General features: G+C 38.9%; 2 protein-coding genes across 2 annotated transcripts in view; one reads left to right on the top strand and one right to left on the bottom strand.

The window, feature by feature from the left end:
• The first annotated feature begins 3,303 nt into the window (after nucleotides 1–3,303).
• On the top strand, nucleotides 3,304–11,741 carry rflna (refilin A). The gene is given in 11 exon segments (XM_043247412.1): nucleotides 3,304–3,324; nucleotides 3,327–3,493; nucleotides 3,495–3,513; nucleotides 9,502–9,564; nucleotides 9,566–9,612; nucleotides 10,403–10,490; nucleotides 10,492–10,579; nucleotides 10,582–10,671; nucleotides 10,674–10,700; nucleotides 10,703–10,799; nucleotides 11,684–11,741. Coding segments are annotated over 11 exon segments (765 nt in total).
• A 7,005-nt stretch (nucleotides 11,742–18,746) lies between these two features.
• Nucleotides 18,747–24,041, bottom strand: part of ncor2 (nuclear receptor corepressor 2) — a 51,871-nt gene continuing 46,576 nt past the window's right edge. Inside the window, 8 exon segments of the mRNA XM_043246855.1 lie at nucleotides 18,747–19,903; nucleotides 20,166–20,333; nucleotides 20,713–20,931; nucleotides 21,076–21,129; nucleotides 21,242–21,334; nucleotides 21,337–21,377; nucleotides 21,735–22,075; nucleotides 22,211–22,329. Coding sequence (XP_043102790.1) covers nucleotides 19,707–19,903; nucleotides 20,166–20,333; nucleotides 20,713–20,931; nucleotides 21,076–21,129; nucleotides 21,242–21,334; nucleotides 21,337–21,377; nucleotides 21,735–22,075; nucleotides 22,211–22,329 — 1,232 coding nt within the window. The 3' untranslated portion in view covers nucleotides 18,747–19,706.

Here is a 24,041-nt window from a genome sequence, read left to right as displayed (position 1 = left end):
GGGATCCTTCATACAGTGGACTCATACTGAGAAAAACAAAGTGAGGAAGATCTCAAAGTAACACACACACTATGTAGTGCATGAAACAGTCCACAGAATCTGTAGCTCTATAAATCATAGTTAATTGTTAGAATACTATATGTATATTGCTGCAATACGCTCTTTTTAAATAAAATATAAAGAAAAACATATTTATGGATCCAAGAGGGGTTTCTTATTCATAATTAAGTGATAGTGATTTCTTGCCTTAAATTTGTCTGGACTTCATAAACAGTAGTGCTTAGGTATGAGATGTTATAATGGATCTCAAGCAATTAATCATACCATTATAACTCAGAACTGCATTTGGTAACAGGTAATACATTATCCGGGAGCAGGTTAATAAACATATTTTTCTTCTGTTTCAACACATTTTCCACCATTTTGATTATTCAGAAAACATCCAATAGCGATACAACCTAGACTCCTCTGAGGAAAACGACTTTAAAGAGGTTTCGCTCATAACACTGTTCATTATGAACGCTTCGCAGCATGTTTTGACATTTTATAGTCACACTCAACTTTAAAGTCAACTTAAGGATGCTTAAGTTCACCCGCATTTATTTGTTGCTGTCATATTTGAAAACCGCGGTCAATTCCTCGTCTCTTCAATGTGCCCGGGCCTTTGATGATTGCCATTTTCATCTACACGCTCACGCATATTTCTACATGCAGCCATGTGTGAAATGACAGAAGAGTTCTGGGTTTCTGGGGAGGCATTCTGACACTACCACTTACGCGCCATGAAGGCACCTTTGTTTGGGCGAAATTGCATTCAAGTAATAAATGCTTCTCTGTGATACCTGCACTGGCTGAGGTAAAGTCAGAAAACTGCTGGAACTATCAAAGCCTCAAATCGTCCTCTGACGCGCCGATCGCGTATGCACGTGTTTCGTGCTCTAACCAGTCGCGTATCTTTTCTCAGAGTCGCTGAATAACCCTTCTTCAGCTCCAAACAACAGCACGTCCGCTAAACTCTCCTCGGGCTTTTATCCGCCAGCACTGTTATCTTCTTTCTTTGTTTTTCAGACATATATGTGCTGCAGTACTTTAGGAAGTTTTAAGTTTGGTAGTGATGTTTGAAGAGTGGAAGTACCCACCCTTACTTCCACCCCAGGCTCGAAATACAACTACACACCAGCCAGAGCTCCTCTACAGCTTACACGCATGGCTTCTGCATGCTTCAGAACAAGGCATTTTCGTTAGATGCTAGACGTTAGAGTCGCCAATCATCCCACAAAATACAGAATCAGACACGGATATCTTTACATTAGCGTGCTGGTAGTCCCATTAATCACGTTGCTATGTTGCACTGATGTTATACACGATGATCAAGGAAGACATAGGAAAACCGCTTAACTTTAAGACAAAAACAAGCATATTCAGTCATGTGTATACACGCACATCGGCTGCGAAAAAGCCCTTTAGAAATCCAATGAAATCCTTAAATCCTAAAAACTCTAAATGTTCATTTTAAAAATGCTAGCATTTTAGCTGTTACTTGCTTGAGCAGTGAATGTTTTGAGTACGCAAAACAGCAATCTAGCAGTCGCTAATGGACTTTGTGCAGCATTTAGCTTTTTATTTTCATGGTCAGTCATCAGTCATCAAGATATTATTGCAAATGAGACATATGTGGTATAAAGCGCATGGCAAGTGTCCTCTGCTGTGCGGTGGTTTATTCGGGACACTTCTTCAGCGAGGCGCGTCCCTGTTTCAGCTGTTAGGCTGACTGGCTTAAATGAAGTGTCTCAAAGCTCACGGTTCTACCAGAATTGCATTACATTGGAGAACGAAAGCTCTGCCAAAAACCTGGTCGCCCGACTTTCAAAAGCGTGACAGCACTAATCCCACAGTAACCCATACTCTCTCGGGAGCGGAGGCCAATTAAGCCTACAAATGTTCTTCAGAAACGCAGAGGGTCGCTCCACTCTTCATTTCAGCAACCGGAATTGATGCTAAACAGTGATGAAATGCATTGCACAAATGCTTGCGGTTTGCTTCATGTCTGGGCTTCTACTAAACGCTAAACTTTTTTTTTTTACTAAATGTAGGCTCGAAGTGTCAGAGCCCTCCCTGCTGGCCGGCGCTGGTAACCTGGAGTGGCTCCAGGCGCATAAAGGCTATGGTCAGTGTGCGCTCCGGCCGCTGCCAGAGACACTTCTGCGCTCCACAAGTGGGCGAGAGACGTAGCGCGCACGGCCCGGCGCCCAGGAGCTGGGGACTGCGAGACTCTGCAAAGTTCGGTAACCGTCTTGCTCTTTTGAAACTGTTCACGAGAAGTCATCGCGTCTGTTGTGGATTTTACTTTTGCCTGTGTTATGCGCTGAGCTCTTCATTCACCAGATTTTAACCGGCGGGATTTCTAAATTTCAAGGTAACGCAAAAGAACTCTTCAAGGCACATTTTCCTCATTCGTGCCGTTCAGATAGATAATAAAGTGTATCAAATGTGCTTTTCATTGGTCCTTTGGTTAAATAAGTACAACTCGCTTATATTATATTATACAACTCGCTTATATTCCTTGGTGTTTAAAAACACTTTGAGCTGCCTACCTAGGCGATATTTTGGGCATCATGTGCGCGTTTGAACGTTCTAGTTGAGATACCTGAACTTCTGTCTGAACCCAGGCAGCACACTAGTTTTAAAACAACCATTATTTAGGCAGTTGTGGATATTTTAGTAATTATCTCATAATAAATCACAGCATTTCTTTTCCTTTTTCTAAGTAAAATAGGTAGACCGTGGATAGTTGTCATAGGGGCTGTGTCTCAATAAATATAAGGTTTGTGTGTGTTCTTCATATAAATGTAACCTCAAGCAAGTTGTCACGCACTATATTGGTATAAATGTATACAAATATTATTATTTTGGTGGCCAAACAATAGTTTGAAATACAGTGCCGTTAACATTTTTTCTTTTTATGTATTGTTTGCTTTTCAGAACCGTTTACTTTACTTGAATTACAGTTTAATCACAGAATCTGCTGTGACAACTTACATTATAGAGACCAGACTGACACTAAAAACTATTCATTGGAATCAAAACTGATGGTTAATTGATTGTGAATTTGAATTGTCAAAATAGACATCAGCCCCATTTTCCCATATAATATGTACTGTAATACTTTCGTTTTAGGCATCTATTAAGGACACAGGAATCCATCTGCATCTCTGATATGGGACTTTAGGTTTACACCTCTCATGGCCGTCTTTCCTGGGAGTCCGATTCAGCTGGTTTAAAACATTTGCAGCTCTTCCAGAAATGGTGGGGCATTTACATTTTACCAAGCTATGGATGAGAGTTTGAAAGGAAAGAACAGGAGGACTGCAGTAGTCGGTTCAGGACTCCCTCCAGCCCCAAGTCCGCCTTCTTCTCTCTGTCACGGGAGTTCTCGAGAGTCGCGCTCCGGCAGCTGCTCAGCCCCAAACGAGCTGCAAAGATACTGCAGAAAGAGGCCGGGAAGGCAAACTGGTATGCATTCATCTAATGAAGCCTCAGAGCTTAATGAGACCCAAGAAGGCCATGTTCCTCAATCAACATCCTGTGCTGGCAGTGAAACAGTTTTCAGAGCAACCAATCCGGTGCACTGATTTAGGGGTAGGGTTAGGGTACTGCTTGTTGTCGGGAAAAGGATGTTGTTGCAGGAACGTGCTCTTCTCGGAGTAAATCATATGCACTATTTAGATCCATGCATGAAGACTATGAGTGAGGCGACGGATAAAACAAAGAAATTGATAAACACATTATGTTTGCATTTTTGAGTATGGTTGTGTTGCACACACTAGTGACATTTGAACTGTGTGTTCATGTGTGGCTTTGGAGATATGTGCTGTGTGTCATCCAAAGGTTTTAGATCCAGTTGTTGTCTTCCATCAGTTTTGTCCTTTGACAGATGAACTTACACTTTAAATGTGAAGTAGTGGCAGATATTATCTTGTTTGGTTTGGGATTTAGGTTTGCAATGGGATTAAGTGGACTACGGTACAATTAGAAGATCAGCATCGTTGGGTATTTAGAAAATAGGCATTTCATGCTAATAATAAATACTGTCATATCTGTTGTTATGTAAGTTGAGATTTTTTAAAACTGGCTTCAGTCGTACTATGAGTGGACTCATTTCAACTGCTTAGATGAAGTATTTCAATTTAAAAAAAAATCACGCTGTTATAGATGTGCATATGCAGTTTGTCATTAACACAAACAGACAGTGTTGACAGTGTGGAGGCCAGTGACAAATAATGAGAAGTAATAGGGCAGAATCCTGAAATAGAAAGGGGTTCAGGTGCTCGTGCCTCTGGAGACTTACTCTAATGAAGCAGGGATGACAAGGGCGACCAGAGAGAGAATTTCTGTAAACAAGTTGACCTTGTGTGTTTGGTGAATGTGGTAACTCTAACCGATCTCTGTCCCTCATAGCTTCCTCATAGCAACCCTTTTACAGCACACACACACACACATGTGCAAACAAACAAGCAGTGCTGAGACACACACACACGCACATATACATCAAACTGGTACAGTATTACTAGAGAGCGCGTGTTTGCGTTACAGTATAGCACCGCACATGTGCCTCAGCATAACCCAGAGTCTTATTTCTGCCTTTGAAAGACTGCATAGCACGCTAAACTAACAGTGTCCACATCTGACATGACCATCTAGTCAAACCTGTAACGAAATCCTGGCAGTGTCTCAATACTTCAGAGAAACCACAAGATTCAGATTAGCATAGAAATAAACCGTTTCCAACACTTCTAGGTGCACCTTCTAGAGCAAATAAATTAAGTTTGTCCTAAGAAAACAGCTCTGCACTAACAAAACAACAGCTTCTTTTATTAAAGATTCCGGTTTCCGCTGCTCGACTGTTAACGTGATTGAGCTGCATTTGTCTTTGTCGTGCGGCATAAATGCTTTGCCCGAGCACGCCGCTGAGAGCAAGTATCTAAAGGCATTTTGGAGTGTATAAATGATCGCTCAGGCACTCCTCTTCAGGAAACATGCATCCACTTGTCGGAACACCGCTGCAATAAAGCGTCTCACTTGATGAAACAGAAAAGAACAGCATGACTTTATTTGTGCAACATGAATTTTTTATGGTTTTAAACTGCGTCTTTAACACTTTGGAAAGCTCTCGAGCCCAGCGTCAACAAAACATCCCTCCGTCGCAGTTCTTCAGAATATGCGTTTCCAAAATCCTATTACTTGAATGTATACAAAAGTGGTGGAGCCTGCAGGCAACATGCAGTATATGAGGACCAAATGCTCTCATGAAAGTAGAAAAAAAACGTAGGCATACAAAGCCATCATTGTTTGCTGCACTTTGTATTTTCGTCCATGGCAACCGCTTTGCAGAGGTTTGTTCATCCCAGCATGTATGTGCAGTGTACTATACGCAGTATGCATGTTTACAAAGGATATGTCTGTCTTTTTCCTCTCATTTTGTGGCTGCAGGTCTATTTCGAGAGTTGTGTTTGCATAACATTAAAAAAATCTCTCCAATCTATTTTAGTGCGGCAGGCCTAACAGCAGAGCTGTTGCAGTCAGTTGCATAAGAAACTGATGACCTCTGTTTGCTGATATTAAAATGAAGGGTGCAGTGGCACCTCTGAAACAAAGCAGCGCTGCTTTATGAGAATGCGTTAGGAAGGCATGATAATAAGCAACTTATCAACAACTGGTACTCTGTTGGTACGTTTGGTATTCAAGAACACTATTAATTGTTAGCAATTGTATATATACACGTGATATAATTTATTTTTACCTTTTATATATGTGTGTGTAACCCTGGAACACAAAACCAGCTCGCTGGGTCTATCTGTAGGAACAGCAATAACACATTTCATGGGTCAAAATGATTGATTTTCATTTGTGCAAAAAAGGATATTAAGTTGTGTATAAGGATATAAATATTGTGTACGAATGTAGAGATTTTTTCAAATTTAGGAATATTTAGATTTTTTTCCCACCCTCAGATTGCAGATTTTACAAATAATTGTATCTCAAACCATACAATCAAAGAAAAGCTTATTTATCAGTTTTAATATTTCAAAATTTTGAAAAATTGACACTTAAGAATGGTCCGGGGTCACACACACACACACACACACACACACACACACACACACACAGACATATATATCACTTTAACATAATGCTGTGATGCCCTTATTTTTAAAACCTTGTTTTAGTTTTTAGTACTTTATGTTTTAAAACAAATTCATGAATGCTAATAAGCAGCTAATAGGTGTAACCGTAAAATAAAGTGTTACAATATACATTGTATTGTAAAAATACCAGTATTGTAAAAAAATTACAATATTTGAAGAAAAAACAAAACTATATGACAAGCACAACACAGTGAAGGTATAGACCAGGGAAGCAAAAAGATCCATGACAAAGGCAACCATTACAAGCAAAACTACAGACTAAAAATCATTGTGAAGAAAAAACATTCAGTCAGGCAGTTCAGGCCACTAGAAATGAGTACAGAGTCCCAAACAACCAATAAAAAAGTACAGCCCTGTGTCTGTATCCATCTCAAACCCCTCAAACTGCATTAGAATAGGTACCAAAAGCTGCTACTGAATGGTCTCCAGGGATAAATTCTGAAAGATGACTTTTGGTACTGAAGAAAATACACAATATTTATTATAGCTATATAAATGTCAAGTTACAAATCGTATTTCGCCAACCATTTCTATATGCAAAAATATCACATTCATCTAGGATGCAATTTTGAAAATTTATAATCCAGAAGAGAGATCACACTCCCGCCGAGTCTCTGCCTCTCTAACATTACAGTGGAAAAAAGGAAAAATAATCACTCAGCTCTTGACTGAATAACTTTAGTAGCTTTATTCAGCATTAATCTATCAGCTTATACAGTGAAAACGATGCAGTATTATTTTATGCATGTGTTATTCATTTTCTATTTCTTGATAAAAATCAATGTTAATTCTTAATTTTATAAAAAACAATAAAAAAGTTAAAGTACCAGATCAATAAGAGTAGTAATACTGTTAAAACCTTGTGCACAGCAACATATAAGTGAAGGTTAAGTAAGCATTAGCTATGTTTCCATCACCCTGGTTTAATGCACATTTTGAAGTTTAAGGTGGTTATTGAATTATAGATTATTTTCTCCAAGCATATCAAAAAAGTCTTCCACCTCCGAAAGCAATAACCACATTCATGAGGTGCAACTAACTTATTCTATAGGGAAATAAAATGATTCAATTCAGTAGATTCTACTACTTTTCTTAGCAATGTATAGTTTATCAGTAAGTGACAACTGTTTCTGTTTGGCTCGTTGGATTGAAATGGTGTTGGATGGCAACTATTTAATGTGAGTTTTGCGTGGCTTTGGATGGAATCCCAGCTATTGACTAGTTAGCATGCTGCCATTTGCTCCTGCTGGAAGATTTTGTAACTGCATCATCATTGCTGGCCAGAGACCTCTAATCATTTTTTTTTTTTTTTTTGCAAGTTAACTTGTCACACATTTTTATGATCATAGATATTTTGCCATGCAGTGTCTATATCTGAAGAGCTTGCTACTTGCTACTTGACATGGTACTTGCATTTAACATCGTATTGAAATTGAATATAACATTTTTAAGTATACTACCCTTTTTGCTCTTATAGACCGTCCTTGGAAAAATAGTCAGACCTCCTGACCTAAGCAGTCTATATGATGGCACTGTAATGTCAAACTCTCTTTACCCTCAGTATTTGGCTGAGCCTGTTGAAGAGCTATGTCTCTGCTGAGATGACTGAGAGTCTACAGGGTTTGTGTATAGCGTGGCAGGCGGCACATTGTATAACAGCACAGTGGACACAGTATCCGTCCTGGATTTAACACACTCTCTCTTGTACTCATATGGACACGGACGCACATGCTCAAGCACGATCCCTTTCTCCCTGGCCCTCATCCATGAGACAGCAGCACAATGCCAGAAACCTCTCATAAACAGCATATATGTTAGTAATAAGAGCATTTTTAATTTCGCTGCTAATCACGTACTCACTTTTTTGCCTTAAACTGAGCTAGACTAACCTCTGCCAACTTGAAAAACACAGTGCATCGCAATATCACAGAATGTGAGTCAATGAAACCAAGCAAGCGGTTTACTTTTATACGAGAAACGAACATTTGGTAAACTGATACCGATAGAAAAAGAATACTACGATATAGGCCGTTTGCACAGTACCGGTTGGTTTTGCTTACAAACATCTTCGACCTCCTCGTGTGGGCCGGAACCAAAACTGGTTCAGTCAGAACTAAATTTCTTAAAAGAACCGAAGCAAAAAAAATGCAGATTAGAATGCGAGCTAACTTTTTCTTGATTTACTAGATGTTCAAAAGAGCTCTGCTCGGGCTGAGGAAGAGCCCATGTTTCCCGTGTCAGGTCAGATGACAGTCGGGTTGATGATACGCTGCGTAGGAATTGGGTTTTACGAGGTGTCAGAGACAGACAGTGAGAAGCAGAGCGTGTACGTGCCGGACGTCGAGGAAGGTGCTGAGCGCTCACGTGGTGTGTGTGTGTGTTTGATGACTGGAGCAGGTGGAGGCACAGCTTCACACACACTGCTGCATTGTCGCCGTTTGTCTGAGCATCTACATACATATATACATACACACATTATATATATATATATATATATATATATATATATATATATATATATATATATATATATATATATATATATATATATATATATATATAAGCATGGCAAGCAAACACACATGCACAGACGATACTAGTCCAAAGCAACAAAAACTACAAGTGTTAAAAAAAAACACATCTTTACTAATTAAAAGAAACAAAAAGCAAAACTGAAAGAAAATGCAATGTTAAAAAAACTACAACTTAATGAAACAAGTACTAAAGTTACTAAAACTAAAATAAAAATATATACAAAATTAAAATGACAAAACCACACAGCTAAATTACTAAAACTAAAACATTCAAAATATGAATAAATACTATAGCATATTAATAATACTGAAACGATACTGCTTGAATGTTTATCAGACTCCATGAAGACTACATTTCCAATCTAAAACTGAAATGGTCGATTACAAGCGCTGTCTGAAAAGACCCGAACTATAAAGTACATTAGTGTTGACTGTTCAATCAGTTCATAATAAGAGGATGAATAAGAGGACAAATATTAGACGAGCGGTTTTTATTTTTATGATAATAAAAATAAAGTGGAGAGTAAAGTGGAGAGTAAAATATGTGAGAATTAGAGACCACAAAATGACAAGAGATATAAAAAACTAGCACTTGCATGCAAGTAATCAGTCGCTATGCCAGTATTTAGTTATACAGTTTAGTTCATCATGCATTCATGAACTGAGAAGTACTTCAGCCTAAAGTTTTGAATATTTATTATGGGTTGTAGCTAATGGCTAGCTTCATGACTAATTATTGCTTTTTTATGTTTTTTGTGTAGCTGCCATACTTGCTCCTAAACTCTCAAGGTCCAGATGCGAAGTCACGCATGTACCCTGTGGTCTCACGGAGAGAGCATCGAGGTTAACCCCAAACCAGAAAAAGAGATCAAGTGAGTCCTCAATATTTTGTGGTCGCAGAGCCATCAAACTAAAGCTGGATACAAAAGTCTGAGACCAAACCAGTTTCTGTTTAGCATTTTTTCATTACAATTTCTACAGTTGCTTAAGCATTTTGGCTGAAAAGTTCAAATTGAACATCAAAAACATTACAATGGCAAAAGAGTCTTGCATTTAGATTGTATCTCTTTCACATTAAAGGGATAGTTCATTAATTACTTACATTTCCTCAGCACAAATTAAGGTATCTTTGATGGTTTTCTTGACCCTGCATAGACAGAAAGGAAATGCCATTTAAGGTCCAGAAAGATAGTAAAGATATGATTAAAATAGACCATGTGACATGATGTAAATGAATGTGTGCAAAAGAAACAAAAAATACTTTTTTTCAATTATTTTGTCTATTTTTGAGTGAAATATCCTTTTAACTTCACGCCCTCAAATTCAAAATAGCTGTATCTCAGCCAAATACTGTCCTATCCTGTCAAACCATACATCAATAGAAAGCTTATTAATTTAGATTTCAGATTATATATACACAAGTTTTAAAAACCTGGTCATTCTGGTCACATTTGAGAAAGACCAATAGTAGAACATTCGACCATTTGTATAGGATCATATGTTCAGTGTCACAAATGTACTTATTTGACTTGTGATCTAGAAATCAGACGTTCTTCATTATTTCATATCATAACATTTCTTTCAACTTAAACAGAACCTGATTTCCAAGTGGGTCTCAGAATGAGCATGTTTGATGAGTTCTTGTCTCTTGACCGCCGCCAGGTTCAACTCTGCGGTGAAGTACGCTTCAGAAAGACACTTCCGTGACCAGGTGTTCTGCGCCCAGGTCCCGACCGCCACATCCTTCAGCGGAGACGGTGGTGGCCGTTCACAACTGCACGCGTGGGCGCAGCTACAAGTCAGAGGTTCACACCGAGCCACGGCACAGGGCGCTACACTTCAAAGCACCACCATCGTGTTCCCCAAACACACCCGGAATACATACCGCACCACGCTCAACTACAACGGCAACAGAAACACAGCCGGCGCGGCGGTTTTGTGTTCACAGTCAGGCTGGAGTCCACGAGGACGCCAGCCCATGCATCATTACACAGAAGACCTCTGAGAGACGCGTGATCCTTCCCAGAATTCAAAAACTCCCTTTGGTTAGAGAGCTACGGTGAGAGTACATTCAACCACGGACGGCAAGAGGCTTCAAGAAGGAAAGCGAAAAGTCACTTTGTTCTTTTGCTTCCATTGACATTGGTACTTGATGGTGGGGATGAGCTGGAGTTCAGTGTGCGTTTATGCCTTTACACGTGTTTTACACGTCAGTGATGCATTTACGTTCATCTTTTCTTTTCATTTTAATATCTATTCGTACCAGTCAGGTGGAGGGAAACGCATTTGGGGCAAAAGAGTTTGTGCTGTTTGCTGATTCACAGGTCCACAGAGTTCCACAGATCTCCAAAGAGCGTCAGATAAATATTCAAAAAAATTAGATCCCAATCTTTTTATTAGTCATTATGTGTCTGGTACTAAATTTTAGCGTGGTTTGGTTTTTTTATACTTTGGCTAATTTGATAAGATTGTAATCCAAAAATAAAACCGCAATTTTCCATTTTAATTATACAATTATAATTCTATAATTTAATACAAAAATTCTGCCAGTATTCCCCAAAAATGTAAAAATATGCCACGTGGGCCTACTCTATCGTCTTAGTATTGTCGATTCTTACAAATGCTCAAACAGGAAAGAGGTCATGATTAAAATAAGCATGAGCACATTATATGTGGACGACAGCACAAAGTCATTAGACTTTAGTCAGGTTAGATGTATTGAATTTAACATAGATGTCAAAGACATTAATCTGTAGACTGTCAGAACTGGCTGAGGAAATATAAACTATTTAAGTTGCACTTTTTTCTTTTTGGCTGTAAATGTGTTGGTAGGACTAAGGGCAAATCAACGTGTAGGAGCACTTGAAAGGTTGGACCAAAGATTCTGTCAAATTCAGAGAAAGGGAAACACAACCATTTCCTCCCTTTCTGTTTGTACCTCAGAGAACGTGGAGAGTTTCAGGAGCCGCCCGACGTGCTGATAATTCAGTGGCCAAAATAAGAGCTGCACTCCCAGAACGACAGGAAACTGAAGGTTGTATTCGCAACGACTGACTGAGCATGTGTTAGATGAGAGAATCCGCCTCATTTTGATCTCAGATGCTGGATGTGTGAGACAGGGTTTATCTCTGAGCTTCTTTGACCTCTTGAAGACTGTACGGCTATACTTTGCGATTGCACGGTTTGATAACGTCGAAGGTAATCAGTCCGACTTTATTTGGAGCCAAAATCTAGATTCCCAAACCGAGGTCCCGATTCCTCCAGCGAGTGTGTAACAAACTGTTTTGTGGAGCAGAGCTGTTGTTGTTTAGGCAAGCGATGAGACGAAACGGAGCAGTGCCGCTGAGAGAGAGAGAGAGAGAGAGAGAGAGAGAGAGAGAGAGAGAGAGATACCGACTGAGCAGAAAAGCTTTATGGAGGTCTTATGTCTGGACTATACGCTTTCACTTCTGAAGTGGGTTTTGTAAATGTAGATCTCTTACCTCATTCATTTTCTATTTTAATTTCGGATTTTATGTAATAGAGATCTTCTGGCGACTGAAAATAGAACAATGACAGAGTACGTTTCCGTTTGGTATGTGGATGTGTTTGAGTTTTAAGAGGAAAAGCTAAGTTTAACTTCCAGGACGAGGTGAAAAAATCACCGGGGCTTATTAAGAGATGAAATTACAGGAAGGCACGACTGATGAATAACTTCCTGTTCACTCAAGATGGACATTCGATAAGTTGTTAGAGGAATTTTAGCAATGCGTTGAAAGCAGATCTGATGGGAGATGTTTTATTGTTTCCACATGTATGAAATTTTATGATTACATTTGTTTGGTGTACAAAATGCTTTCCGCTAACAGATGGATTTTTGTTTGATTTCCTAACACGGTGATTTGTGTCTCTGTAAAATACTTTCCTGTTGTATATGTGGCATACAGCACTCGTAATTCTCTTTATATTTTTGTATAATTCCCAGCTTGATGGTCTTCTTTTGGACGACAGATGAGAAAAATAATTTAAGAAAAAAAAAACTATGTATATCCATACCGATTAAATAAAAGCCCCAAACCCTACAGTGGCGCATGTTTGCCTTCTTGTGATAAACTCTGCATGTTTAATGATCTGTGAGCTAGGAATGAGTCTCTGTTTTCCGTGTACATTATCACTTACACAGCACTTTCCACAAAGGTCAAATACTTTCCAGCTTAAGATGAAAAACCCTTCCACCATTCTCCTATAAAATTGCCAGCCGTGAGAGAGGCATGGAGTCTTTCTGGGCGTATATCATTTTAATCCATGCATTCAAGCCCTTATTTACAGGAGTAAGTAATTACATGCAAGCAGACGTAAAGTACATCATCATAAGGTAAGTGTATGTTAAAGCTACATAATCACACTGAAGACGTTTCATGTGCAACGTTCATTTTACATATTGGATAAAAAAATCTGATACTATTTCTGCTGCATGTATGTATTTCTCCAGCTTTAACAAAACATTATATTGCCTACTGTTTTCCAATTCCTGACAGTTTTACTTTCAAAACAAAGTTCTCATTATAAAGTGAACTAGTACTGAAGAATTTGGAAAGCAGTTCTTTGAATCACGCTTTACAGGATGGAGAGCTTGCTTAAATTAAGCGTCTCCACTTAAATTGTTTGCCCACTTTATTGCTATTAAACATACAAAGTTGAATGTTTTCTCACATAAACATAAAACATACCTGGTAGGGTCCTAAAACAGATATTTCCCATTAACAGCCAATCAACGTGTGATCCAAAGCCTAATGCTAATATTGTCATCTCAATAGAAAAATGTTTCCCAATTTATATGTATAACTCAAATACTGTAATTTTATATATTAAATGTTAAATAATATTTAATAAACGCTAAATGTTGTAATATTTTAATTTGAATGCAAATGTGTTTTTATATGTTTAAAAATGTGCATTTTATTCATATTTTCTACTTTTGTGACAAATTTATTTGATTAGACTGAAATACATATACACATTTATATACATATACACATTTATATACACACACACACATATATATATATATATATATATACATACATATATATATATATATATATATATATATATATATATATATATATATATATATATATATATATATATAAACAATAATTGTTAATATTTTTTAGAAAACATTGACAAATATATCAGACTATTTTAGTATTTTATTTATACATTTTGAAAATATATTAATAGATTTAATTGTTCACCAAAAAATTTTAATTGCAAAGTAAGCTAACAAAATACATATTTTTTGGAGTTCATGTGGACTTACAATATATTACAAAATGTGTTTTTGTGCCCTATGTTCTCTCTGAGTGATATTTGGGATCTGTGGGGTTTTCTGCCCCAAACATAAGCATGTTCAAAACAATTGCTCCTCAGCTGCTTTTCATTGTTTCAGCAGGATGGAAACTACTTGTCTGTTAGATGTCTTTGTGATAAACGAAGAACCGTAGCCTGAGGTCATATGAAGGTCAGCAGCGCCACCTAGTGCTCAACACGTGTCCTGACGCCAACAAACACATAACGCGGTGAAGAGCAACATGCGAGACTGCACAGAAAACATGCTTACAGCTGCTGCCGAATGTAACGTGGCTGTGTGAATTATGTGCGTGAGAGTTGGCAGCCTTGTTTTAATCTACCTTATTTATTTAGGCCCTTGCCGATATAAATAACTTGTTATTTCACAATACAGGTAAACGGCAAAATGATAAAAGACATCGTGTTACAAACCATTTTTGTATTGGTTTGCCACTAGCAGCTAAACTAAACACAGCGGCTAACACTGGATATGCTAATGTCGGGCGTAAACACGGTTCAAGTTCACGTTCAAGTTGAAGACGAAGCAAGCGATTTCTGGGGGTTAAAAACTGACAGCCCACACCCCTTCAATCCAAACAGACACAGAACGTTCCCTAACGTTAGTTTTTGGTTCTCATTTGGCTGGGAACGTTCTACAAACAAACAAAAGTGAAGAAAACTCCTGGCTAACCAAAAACAAACCATAAAAATGTTCTGGGACCAAAAATGGCTAGCTGGGTCGCTCCGCTAGGAGCTGGCCTTCATCTCTCCAGCACTGAAAGCTTTTTCGATATTAACTGACCTTTTCCTTTTCGGCATCATTTGAGTCATCTCTCGAGAATTTGTTCACTTTCTCTTCTCGTGCACGCAAGCATATACTCTAGTACGTACTTTGTTACTATCCACCCCTGGCCAGGACGTGTACCTTTTGTTTGTTCCGCACACAAACAGTGGGTTTCTGAAATATGTTAAACGTTGCCCGTCGACTTGAAAGAGTAGTTTCGGGTTGGTTTGCTCAAAAATTAAAATTCTGGATTACTTACCTTCGTGTGCGTTGCCAACCGTTCATCTTCGAACACAAACCCAGGCATTTTGATGAAATCCAAGAGCTTTCTGACATCTGATCGGTTAATAGCTTTAAGGCTGTTTCGAAATAAATCACCTTATTATTATTATTACCATATATATTATTATACTACTATTGTACCCTTATACAGTGCACTATTTGAGCCATTAGCTGTGGTGTCTAAAACTAAGGACACTGATGAAGCCTACAACCAATGCACTCACTACTGCGCTAAAATATGCAGTCCCGTTATAATAAGAGTTTTTACATTATATTTTTTCTTTTATATTATTTTTATAATGACTTTGTTCGCACAGTATTTTTCTTGTATCAACTAATTGTAATAATTTGCTATTCGCTTATATAGATAAAATGCTAAATGACTAAACGTAAATTAAATAATTATTGTCGCGCATACGATTATTGTATGGTATCGCGAGATGCCAGTGGTCCCGCGAGAACTTGGCGATATCCTCGCGATAGTGGTATGATTGAGCGTGAGGCGAGAATTAGTGATGCTGTATAGCCCTGACGCAAGCAGCAAGAAATCTCAAAAAAAAAAATAAATAAATAAATAATCTCCGCAGAAAACTGCTGCGCGTTTAAATTAAAAATTCAATGGTTTTCAATCGTCGCTTCATCCAAAGACGTGTAAAAATATACGAAGACGCGTCACTCGTGTAGCGATCCCAAGAAGCCCGCCTTCTAAATAAAACAGCCAATCCGCGATCCATGAAGTCAGCGCATCACCGCATCCGCCGTAGAAAGTTCCGGTTGTTATAGAAACGTTCAATATTCTGAGACGTGCCTCAGGGACTGCGCATGAGCACTGGCTGATCTCGTCTTAGCTAGGCTTTTTAAAAGGCTAATTTAGCGAAATAAACATCAATAATTGCACAGTTTTTGTCAGATTTCATTGGTAATTTCAAATACGAAACTTAATCGCAAGCTTAGTGAACAGTTTGGGAGAATTCGATTTTCCCAATACTAAGAGCTGCGAGCTGCACTTGGATGCCGAGGGCGTTTCAAAGATGGCCGCCGTGTGACATGATTTGTCCATACTTCACTTTCGCGTTCCGTTCCATCTCGCGCACAGCCGCGTCCGCACAGCTTTCAAAGTATACTCAATCGGACGAGCTCGACACGTGAGCAACGCCACGCTTTCAGCATTCTTCTCGTGCATGCGCGGGCGCGGCTGTCCGGAAATGACGTAATGCGGACGGGGCGGAAGTTTCGCGGCGTCTGTTGTAGACAATTTTGATTTGGTATTCGACTGTTTTCTAAAGGTTTTTTTGTTGAAAAATCGCTTACCCTACCTTTAAAGGGACATTTGTGCTATTTTTTTATTTCTACTAATTTTGTGTGTAATTATTTGCCTGTCAATTCACGTTTTACTACTGCATGCAATTTATTAAAATAAGCTTAATTTCAAAAAGTTGATTAAAGAAATAAAAAGGGCATTTTGTAATGTTTTTCTTAAAGTACCTATATATATTTTATCATTGAAAATTTATTTTAAGCCTAAAAATCTGGTCTGGTGGGGTGAGTGTCTCGTCACACCCCTACTGATTGTGTTTCTCAGCCCATTATCTTAGGCCTTATTAACTGAACCAACATTTGTGTGCGGTGCAGAGCTTTTCCAGGACCAGGATTAAGAAAATGTAGAAACTGACAAATACATAAATGAATACGATCAACAACAAAACAGCAGAATGTTATCACTGGCACAATAATAATAATAATTAAAAAAGACAAACAAATCAATGGCAATAAGCTTTTTATTTAAACATTAAGGCAGTGTCTGTTTTTTTCCGTTTAATTTTTACACTGCTATCCACAAAGCTTGCTGGTGGCCATGTTGAAATACAACAGTGTGAATATCAATCTTGCAGCAAATCACATAAATATGTACATCCTTTAAGGTCTATTTACACTCCTCGCTATAATACAGTGGGTCTTAATACAAAAAAAAAAACAAACAAAAAAAAACAATATGCACAAAATGGTTGTACAAAAACAGATGCCACCCAAATACCCACTTAACCTTTCCAATCTTAAGAGGGGTGATGATTACGCTGTTTTCCCATCTCTCTCCTCTTAATTTGTTATAAATCTCAGCTTCATTTACGTTTATCAGTTACAAATGAGAATGCCTCCTCATCTAAGGAAAGTGCAATACTGTCCTCAGTAAAAAGGTCAAACAAACAGTCAATATAGAGGAAAGAGGGCTCGCTATACAAGAAAACACTGAACTTTAGAGTGACTTGTCCACTAAATACAATACTGTCTGGAGTGATATGTCAGAGTATGAATCTCAAAATCAGAGAAGAGCATTCTGGGATGTCTGTGTAGATGTTATGGTTTTTTTTTTGTTGTTTTTTTCAAAAGTATAGCTACTGTTCGCACACCCCGTTCAGGGATCTTGATGAGAGTGTATTTAAGATTGAAGTGACTGAAGATAAAGCCCTATTTTACAAAACCACACTAGGTAGTGCACTAAAACTGTCCTCGAACACCAAAGCAACAACAAAAGCCCCCACCGGTTAAAACCCACTGCTGAACTTTGACGTTTCATCTTTTAATCAGCTTCCAAAAATATCCCCAAAATCTGGAGATTACAATGAGCATTGCAGTTTAAACTGTTAAAGATACCTTTTTATAGTAAAACCATGTGACAAATAAAAGTCAAACAATATGAATTAAAACATTTCATTATATCTAATATGCATGCAAAGCAATTAGTTACCCCACCGCTGAGGTGGTCCGAAAAAGAGGCGTTTTGGAGAGGAGACCGACAGGGCAAATGTCACCTTCGCAGTTTTAAATTGTGCCTGTGTGACAAATTGTACAACCCTGGCATAACAAAAGAAAAAAAAAAACAAAACAATTGTGCGTAGTCACTTGGTAGTTTTAACTTCAGAAATGTATAATGTCAAATACATGGCACTTAACACTAGAATTATCTTTAAAACTGTACAGAGTGAAGGACTACAGGTTACGTGAGGTGTGGCATCTGCCAACCTCCATTTTATTTTATTACGCAGGATATATCTCCTCACAAGAGCCCACAGGAGAAAAAAAAACAAATCACACACATCCTGAACCCTTCGTTCAAGCACAAAGAGCGAAAGTAAAGCAGCTCTCGGTGAGTGTCATGTCAAAGGACTGGCCAGACAGCATGGCTTTAACTCTTCAACAAATAGGTGACGTGACAAACATCAGGTCTGCTGGGACGTTCAGACCTGATAAAGCAGCTTCTCCTAAAGACGCGTCCACCCGCTCAACTCTCTGCCAGTGATTGTCGCAAGAGAGTGGAACACTTGACAAGGTAGGTGATGAAACAAATCAACAAAACACTGTATAAGAAAAATGAAAATGAATGCTGTGTAAAAAGTTGCATTCAGGTCGGCATCCGTTAAAGTACACCGACAGGAACCACTTGCCGACTAAGTGCTTAACTCATTACAAAAAAAACAACAACAACAACAACAACAACAACATGCAAAGGTACGTAAAAAGTTTGAAACTAAACATCTCACACATCTACTATCAAAGAGAGATGATGGAAAAGACAACGTATTATTGGTCAGCTAGAGTCACTTCTGAGTGTCGAAACTAAAGTACAAAAAAAAAAAAGAGAAGGTTTTGATGTTAACAAATGAACATTATGTGTACCCTGTAAACCAATGATTTGGCCGCCCATGTAAACTCTCAGAAGTAGCACGGTAAGGACAGAATGTTACAGGATAAAATGAAATCTGCTTCAAAAGCCAGTACAGTGCAGGGATCAGCAAACCTGCCTCTCTGACGGTCTCGTTTCATCACACGCATACTCAGCATCAGATCCAAAAAAACAAAAAATAATAACAGGGTTATCTTGGCAACCATCATGAAGAACTGCAGATGCACATGAGAACTCAGAGGGCATACGTGTGTGTGTGTGTGTGTGGCGGGTGCTTATTTCTGCAGAGGATTCAACCAGCCTTTGCATTACGCCACCCTCACACGCAAAACAAAAACAATTTGCAGTTGTATTACAGTATAAGAGTGTGTGTCCTGAGCAGTCTAATGAGGAATGCTCCAAAACGCGCCAACAAAACAGATGAGTCCATGAGTCAACTCTGATAAGGCCTGCAAGACAACACGAATAGAAGTATATATATATTTATATATTCATATAAAAAAACAAAAAAAAACAAAAAAGTGATTCATCCTACAAGTAGTCCTGGAGTGACGCACACGCTAATACATGTGTGCGCATTCACAAACACACTGACACATCGACACACGTCTGCAGCCATGTAATGCACTTCCACTGATGGCGTGAGTGAGTGAGTGCGTGCGTGCGTGCGCGCGTGCCTGGGGTGGGTTATGGGATACGTGTCTCTGTATGTATGACTGTGTGTAGAGGTATCAAGAGGGCATGAGCGCAGATGGACGTGTGTGTTCCCGTATGTCAGTGTGGACATGAGTACGTGTGTGTTCACGAACATCCCTGTATACGGGAACAAGTTTCTGTTCACAAGCAGCAAACGTTCAGTCCTAGTGTATGCGGCGTGAGGTGTGTGATCACTCGCTGTCTGACAGGGTCTCGTATTGAGAGCACAGCAAAGGTTTGGGTTCTTCCTCCCAGGTGCGGGGTTGAGCCTGGCCCTGTGGAGGCGCTGAAGTGCCCTGCTGCGTTGGGGAAGGAGAGGGTCCTGACATCATCCCGCTGGGGAGACGCATTTGCATGGTCAGGGGGTTACAGGGGAATGGAGTGGGTCCTGGGAGGAAGTACCAAAAATAAAACGTTTTTGCTTACATAATAAATATACACATATATATATAATGTCTATAAAAATACACACACACATGCATGTATATATTTAAGAAATGTGTTGCGTTTATGTATTAAATATATATGCTGCGGTTTATAGAAATATAATGCATCTAAACATATGTAAATATTTTCATAGTATATGTATTATATAGTGATCTGAAACTGATTCGATCACCCATACTGTGATTGTGTGTGCAGTCGTGTACCTGTAGACGAGGGCCTGTCCTCCCACACTCTGTTGGTGAGTGGCGTGTGCCGGTTACAGTCTCCCTCAGAGTGGACAGAGGACACAGATGAAGGTCTTTCTCCTCCAGACAGACCAGGACCAGGAGACTTAGTCTTGCGACCATTAGAGCGGCCTCCTTTGGATTTAACTGAATTCAAACAGAGCACAGAAAACAAAGCTAATATAAAGATATCTAAATAGGTTTCCAAAATTATTCTCAGCTGGTGAAACATAACTAAAAAAAGTTATAGGTCTGTTCTGACCAGGAAAAAAAATTATAGACGACGCCATGTTCTTTTGTTGTAGACAAGAAAGTAACTAGTCATAAGTAAGTGCTAAAATGAGCAGGTCGAGTCCTCACAAAATAAAAGCAAGAAAGATGAGGAAGCATAACTGCATTCAATACAAGCTTATCATGTAACAACTTACTATCAAATTCTGTTCATAATATACATGTGAGTGCTTTTGGTTAAAAAAAAAAACATGTTGTAATGAAGGTAGCTGAATAATGAAGGGTTTTTGCACACCTGGCAGGGAGTAGGGGTCCTCAGAGCGCCCATCCACTGAAGCTGGTGGCCCGACAACAGCTGGCATGCCAACACTCATCGAGTTGACAGAGTTGGACGGTGAGCGATCATCCATCTGTTCATCATACTTGCCCATGAGGGCTTTCCTGATGATGGCCTCCAGACCTATAGTATTACCACTGGCCTCTGGTGCCGGGTGACTACGCACACTCACGGGTCCTAAAACATATTACAGTGTTTATGTTAAAGGAACACGAGCGTGTGAAGTGTTACACAGCTAGCTTTCCTTAAGACACAGTTATAAAGTGGTATAAAATAAACTGCTGTTAAGGAGAAAAGAACAAAACTGGAGGTGCTGCTCACCTGCATTTGTAGAGGCAGGCATGTTAAAGATTTCTGTCCCAGGTTGGCCCTGGTCTAAAACAAAAACAGGAAGACATTACATACATTTTAACCATTTAACCAGCAACAATAACACACATATAATAATGTCAGTTAAAAACCAACAGAATCAGTCCCAGTAACTTACTGAATTCAGCCTCTGTGCCGACTACCATCTTCTTAATCATTTCCTTCTTGCTCTTGACAATAGCAGAGTTGCTCTCAGTCAGTTTACTGAAAAGGCTGGTGGTTGAGAGCTACTGGCCGGTGAACGAGATCCCATACTGAGACAATAAAACAGAGAATGAGTAATGAAAATACTGGATAAAAAGTGATGTCCAACTGGTGAATGATCCTCCTATTAAGTCGGATAGTTTTCTTAAAGAATTAAAGAATGGGCCCTTTTCACTGTGATGATGTGCTACTGGAGCTATCAAAATAATAATCATAATCAAAATTATAATTGTGGTAGTTTTCTATCCACCACTATGAAAGTTAACCTAGGCATGACTACTTCCACCTCTGAGACCCAAGGAAATGTGAAAAGGGTCCATTGAATAGAATCAGTCTGAATCAATACAGTCAAATGATTCTGACTCCCGTCACTATTGTGTGAATGCATTTGCTCGTAGGTTATATACCCCTGCTCTGCTTGTTCATTCGGGTAGGCTGCTCCTGGTGTCTCCGGCTCTGAAACGGCCCCTGGTGGTGAAACAGGTTCAATCCCGTCAGCAGCCAGACTCACTGGAGAGGCCTTACTCTGAGGAGGAGATCTGTCTCTACCTCTCTCCCTCTCACCAGAAGCACCTTCCGGGGTGTAGCGGGCGTTGGGGTCCGTGGGGGTCTGGGCTTGGGGAGCACTGGGGGGACGAGTGAGATCCAGCACAGGGGAGTTGTGATACCCGAACACAGGCTGCAGAGATGATTGACCCCCTATCTGGCCTTGCTGTGACTGCCGGGTGTAGTCTTTAGTGATCACCTCCTGTAAAGAGAAAACATCCATTTTGTGATCTTCGTAAAAGGTAAAATTGATCAAATAATTTAAAAATAGTTTTTAATTGTGACAGATTGTTTCATTTAACTTTTTAGAATTTGGGGGCATTTCTGTGGCACTTACACTGATGTGCTGGGCAAGGGTGACCACTCTCTGAGAGCCTTTGACGGCTGAAGGTGGCTGCTGACCTGGAGAAAGTCTGTCCTCAGACCCGTACAGCTGTTCTAGTGCCTTTTGGTGAGCTGCAGAAAGGATAGGGAAGCACATGTAGGCAGGAAGAGAAGAACACATGAAAGTACGATTGAGTACGGGGTGTCAAAAGGCTCTAGATCACTCTGAGGGTAAGAGCAGAGACGGGTGTGTAAGCGGTGCAGTCACATACAGGCTCTGGGATTACAGTACTCAATGACTTGCTCACATGTGTGTTCAGAGATCAAGCCAACATTATGGAGGCATCTGACCGTAGCGAAGTATAAGCACTGTGCTGATTAGCAGAAATGCTTTGAACAAAAACATAACAATAAAACAGAAGCAAAATGCGTGTTTAAAATGAGCTGTGAAGGTTGGAGAGGTGGAGGTACCCTATTTAGGATAATGAAGCTGTACATTGAATTTTTCCCAGTTTTCACACTAGCCATAATTAAATTTACAACAGTATAAAGTATATATTGACAAATGTTGTATATATTGACAAATGTTCTTGCTTACTATATGTTTCCCATTCCACTTAATTCTATTTATTATTTTTGCTGTTTTGAGAAAGCCTCCCACATATGTATGGTCTAAACATATATATATAATTAAAAGTAATAATATTTACATTGACAACTCATGGATTCAATTCAAATTACTGAGCAGACTTCAAGCACATCCAAGAACAACACTGGTAAAATGCAAAGATGTGAATCGTGAGGAACTATTGTCAATTGTTTCAGACACTTCACAAGTTTTTTGTATTTTTAATGTGCCCCAATAAATATGGTCCTAACAATATATTTTGAAAAGTATCAACAAATCTGCATTTATCATTATCAAAAATACAGTAAAGCGGTTATATTATGGAATAATATAGCTATATAACAATGCTGCTATATAATAAATAGCAGTTGTGTCGGTTAATATTTTGTGGATGGTGTTTTTTTTTCCTTTGATGAACAGACAACTCAAAAGAACTGAATTTATTTTAAAAGAAATATGTAATACTGTAAATGAATTATTGCTTCTCAATCTCACTCACCTCAAAGGTTTTTGTATTTAACATAAGACTCATGTGTTTGATACCAGCAATATTTTAATCTTTTGTCTGCATATTCAAAAGATGGTGGAAGAATCCACATATTCAACAACCATTAAAAATCAAACACATCATAAATCATTCAGCTACAGATGCATCTTGACCTTTTTCTCTGTAACTTCTAAAATTAGTTTGCTTCATGAAGCTATTAAACTGTCAAAGTGCCACTGCCCTCCCTCGAAAAAAGGAAATGAAACAGGAAGCAAACATGTAGAGCTATGGAATGTTCCCCAAATTAAAAGAAGAAAAAAAAAGAGGTAAAGAGGGAACACAAGAGGCAAGCCAATAAAGGCATTATGAAACGATGAACCACCACATGACTGTTGAATGAGTTCTTAAAGTTCACCTCAGGGTCTCTCTCTGGTCTAGAAAAGCTTGTTTCCAGACACATCATTCTGGACCATTAGGGCGTAAAATGAATTATCTGTCCACTAAGATATACGCCTGTGGCTCATTACATAAAATTGTGGAAGTTTGGACTGAAACGTGCAGAATCTCCCCTCAAAATTTGGATTTGGTAAATGATCATATAGGTTTAGGTAATGCAAAAGGGGAGGTAAACCTTTGGTGGTCTTTAAGCAATGCTTCAGATGCCAAAAAAAAAACAAAAGCAATAGGTAGAAGCATATTCCAAAAAAAAAAAAAGAAAAATGAAAACTG

The sequence above is a fragment of the Puntigrus tetrazona genome, chromosome 8 (genome assembly GCF_018831695.1).
Source record: "Puntigrus tetrazona isolate hp1 chromosome 8, ASM1883169v1, whole genome shotgun sequence".
Taxonomy (NCBI): domain Eukaryota; kingdom Metazoa; phylum Chordata; class Actinopteri; order Cypriniformes; family Cyprinidae; genus Puntigrus; species Puntigrus tetrazona.
Note: the sequence above shows the minus strand (reverse complement) of the source record. Positions and strands in the feature narration are given on the sequence as shown.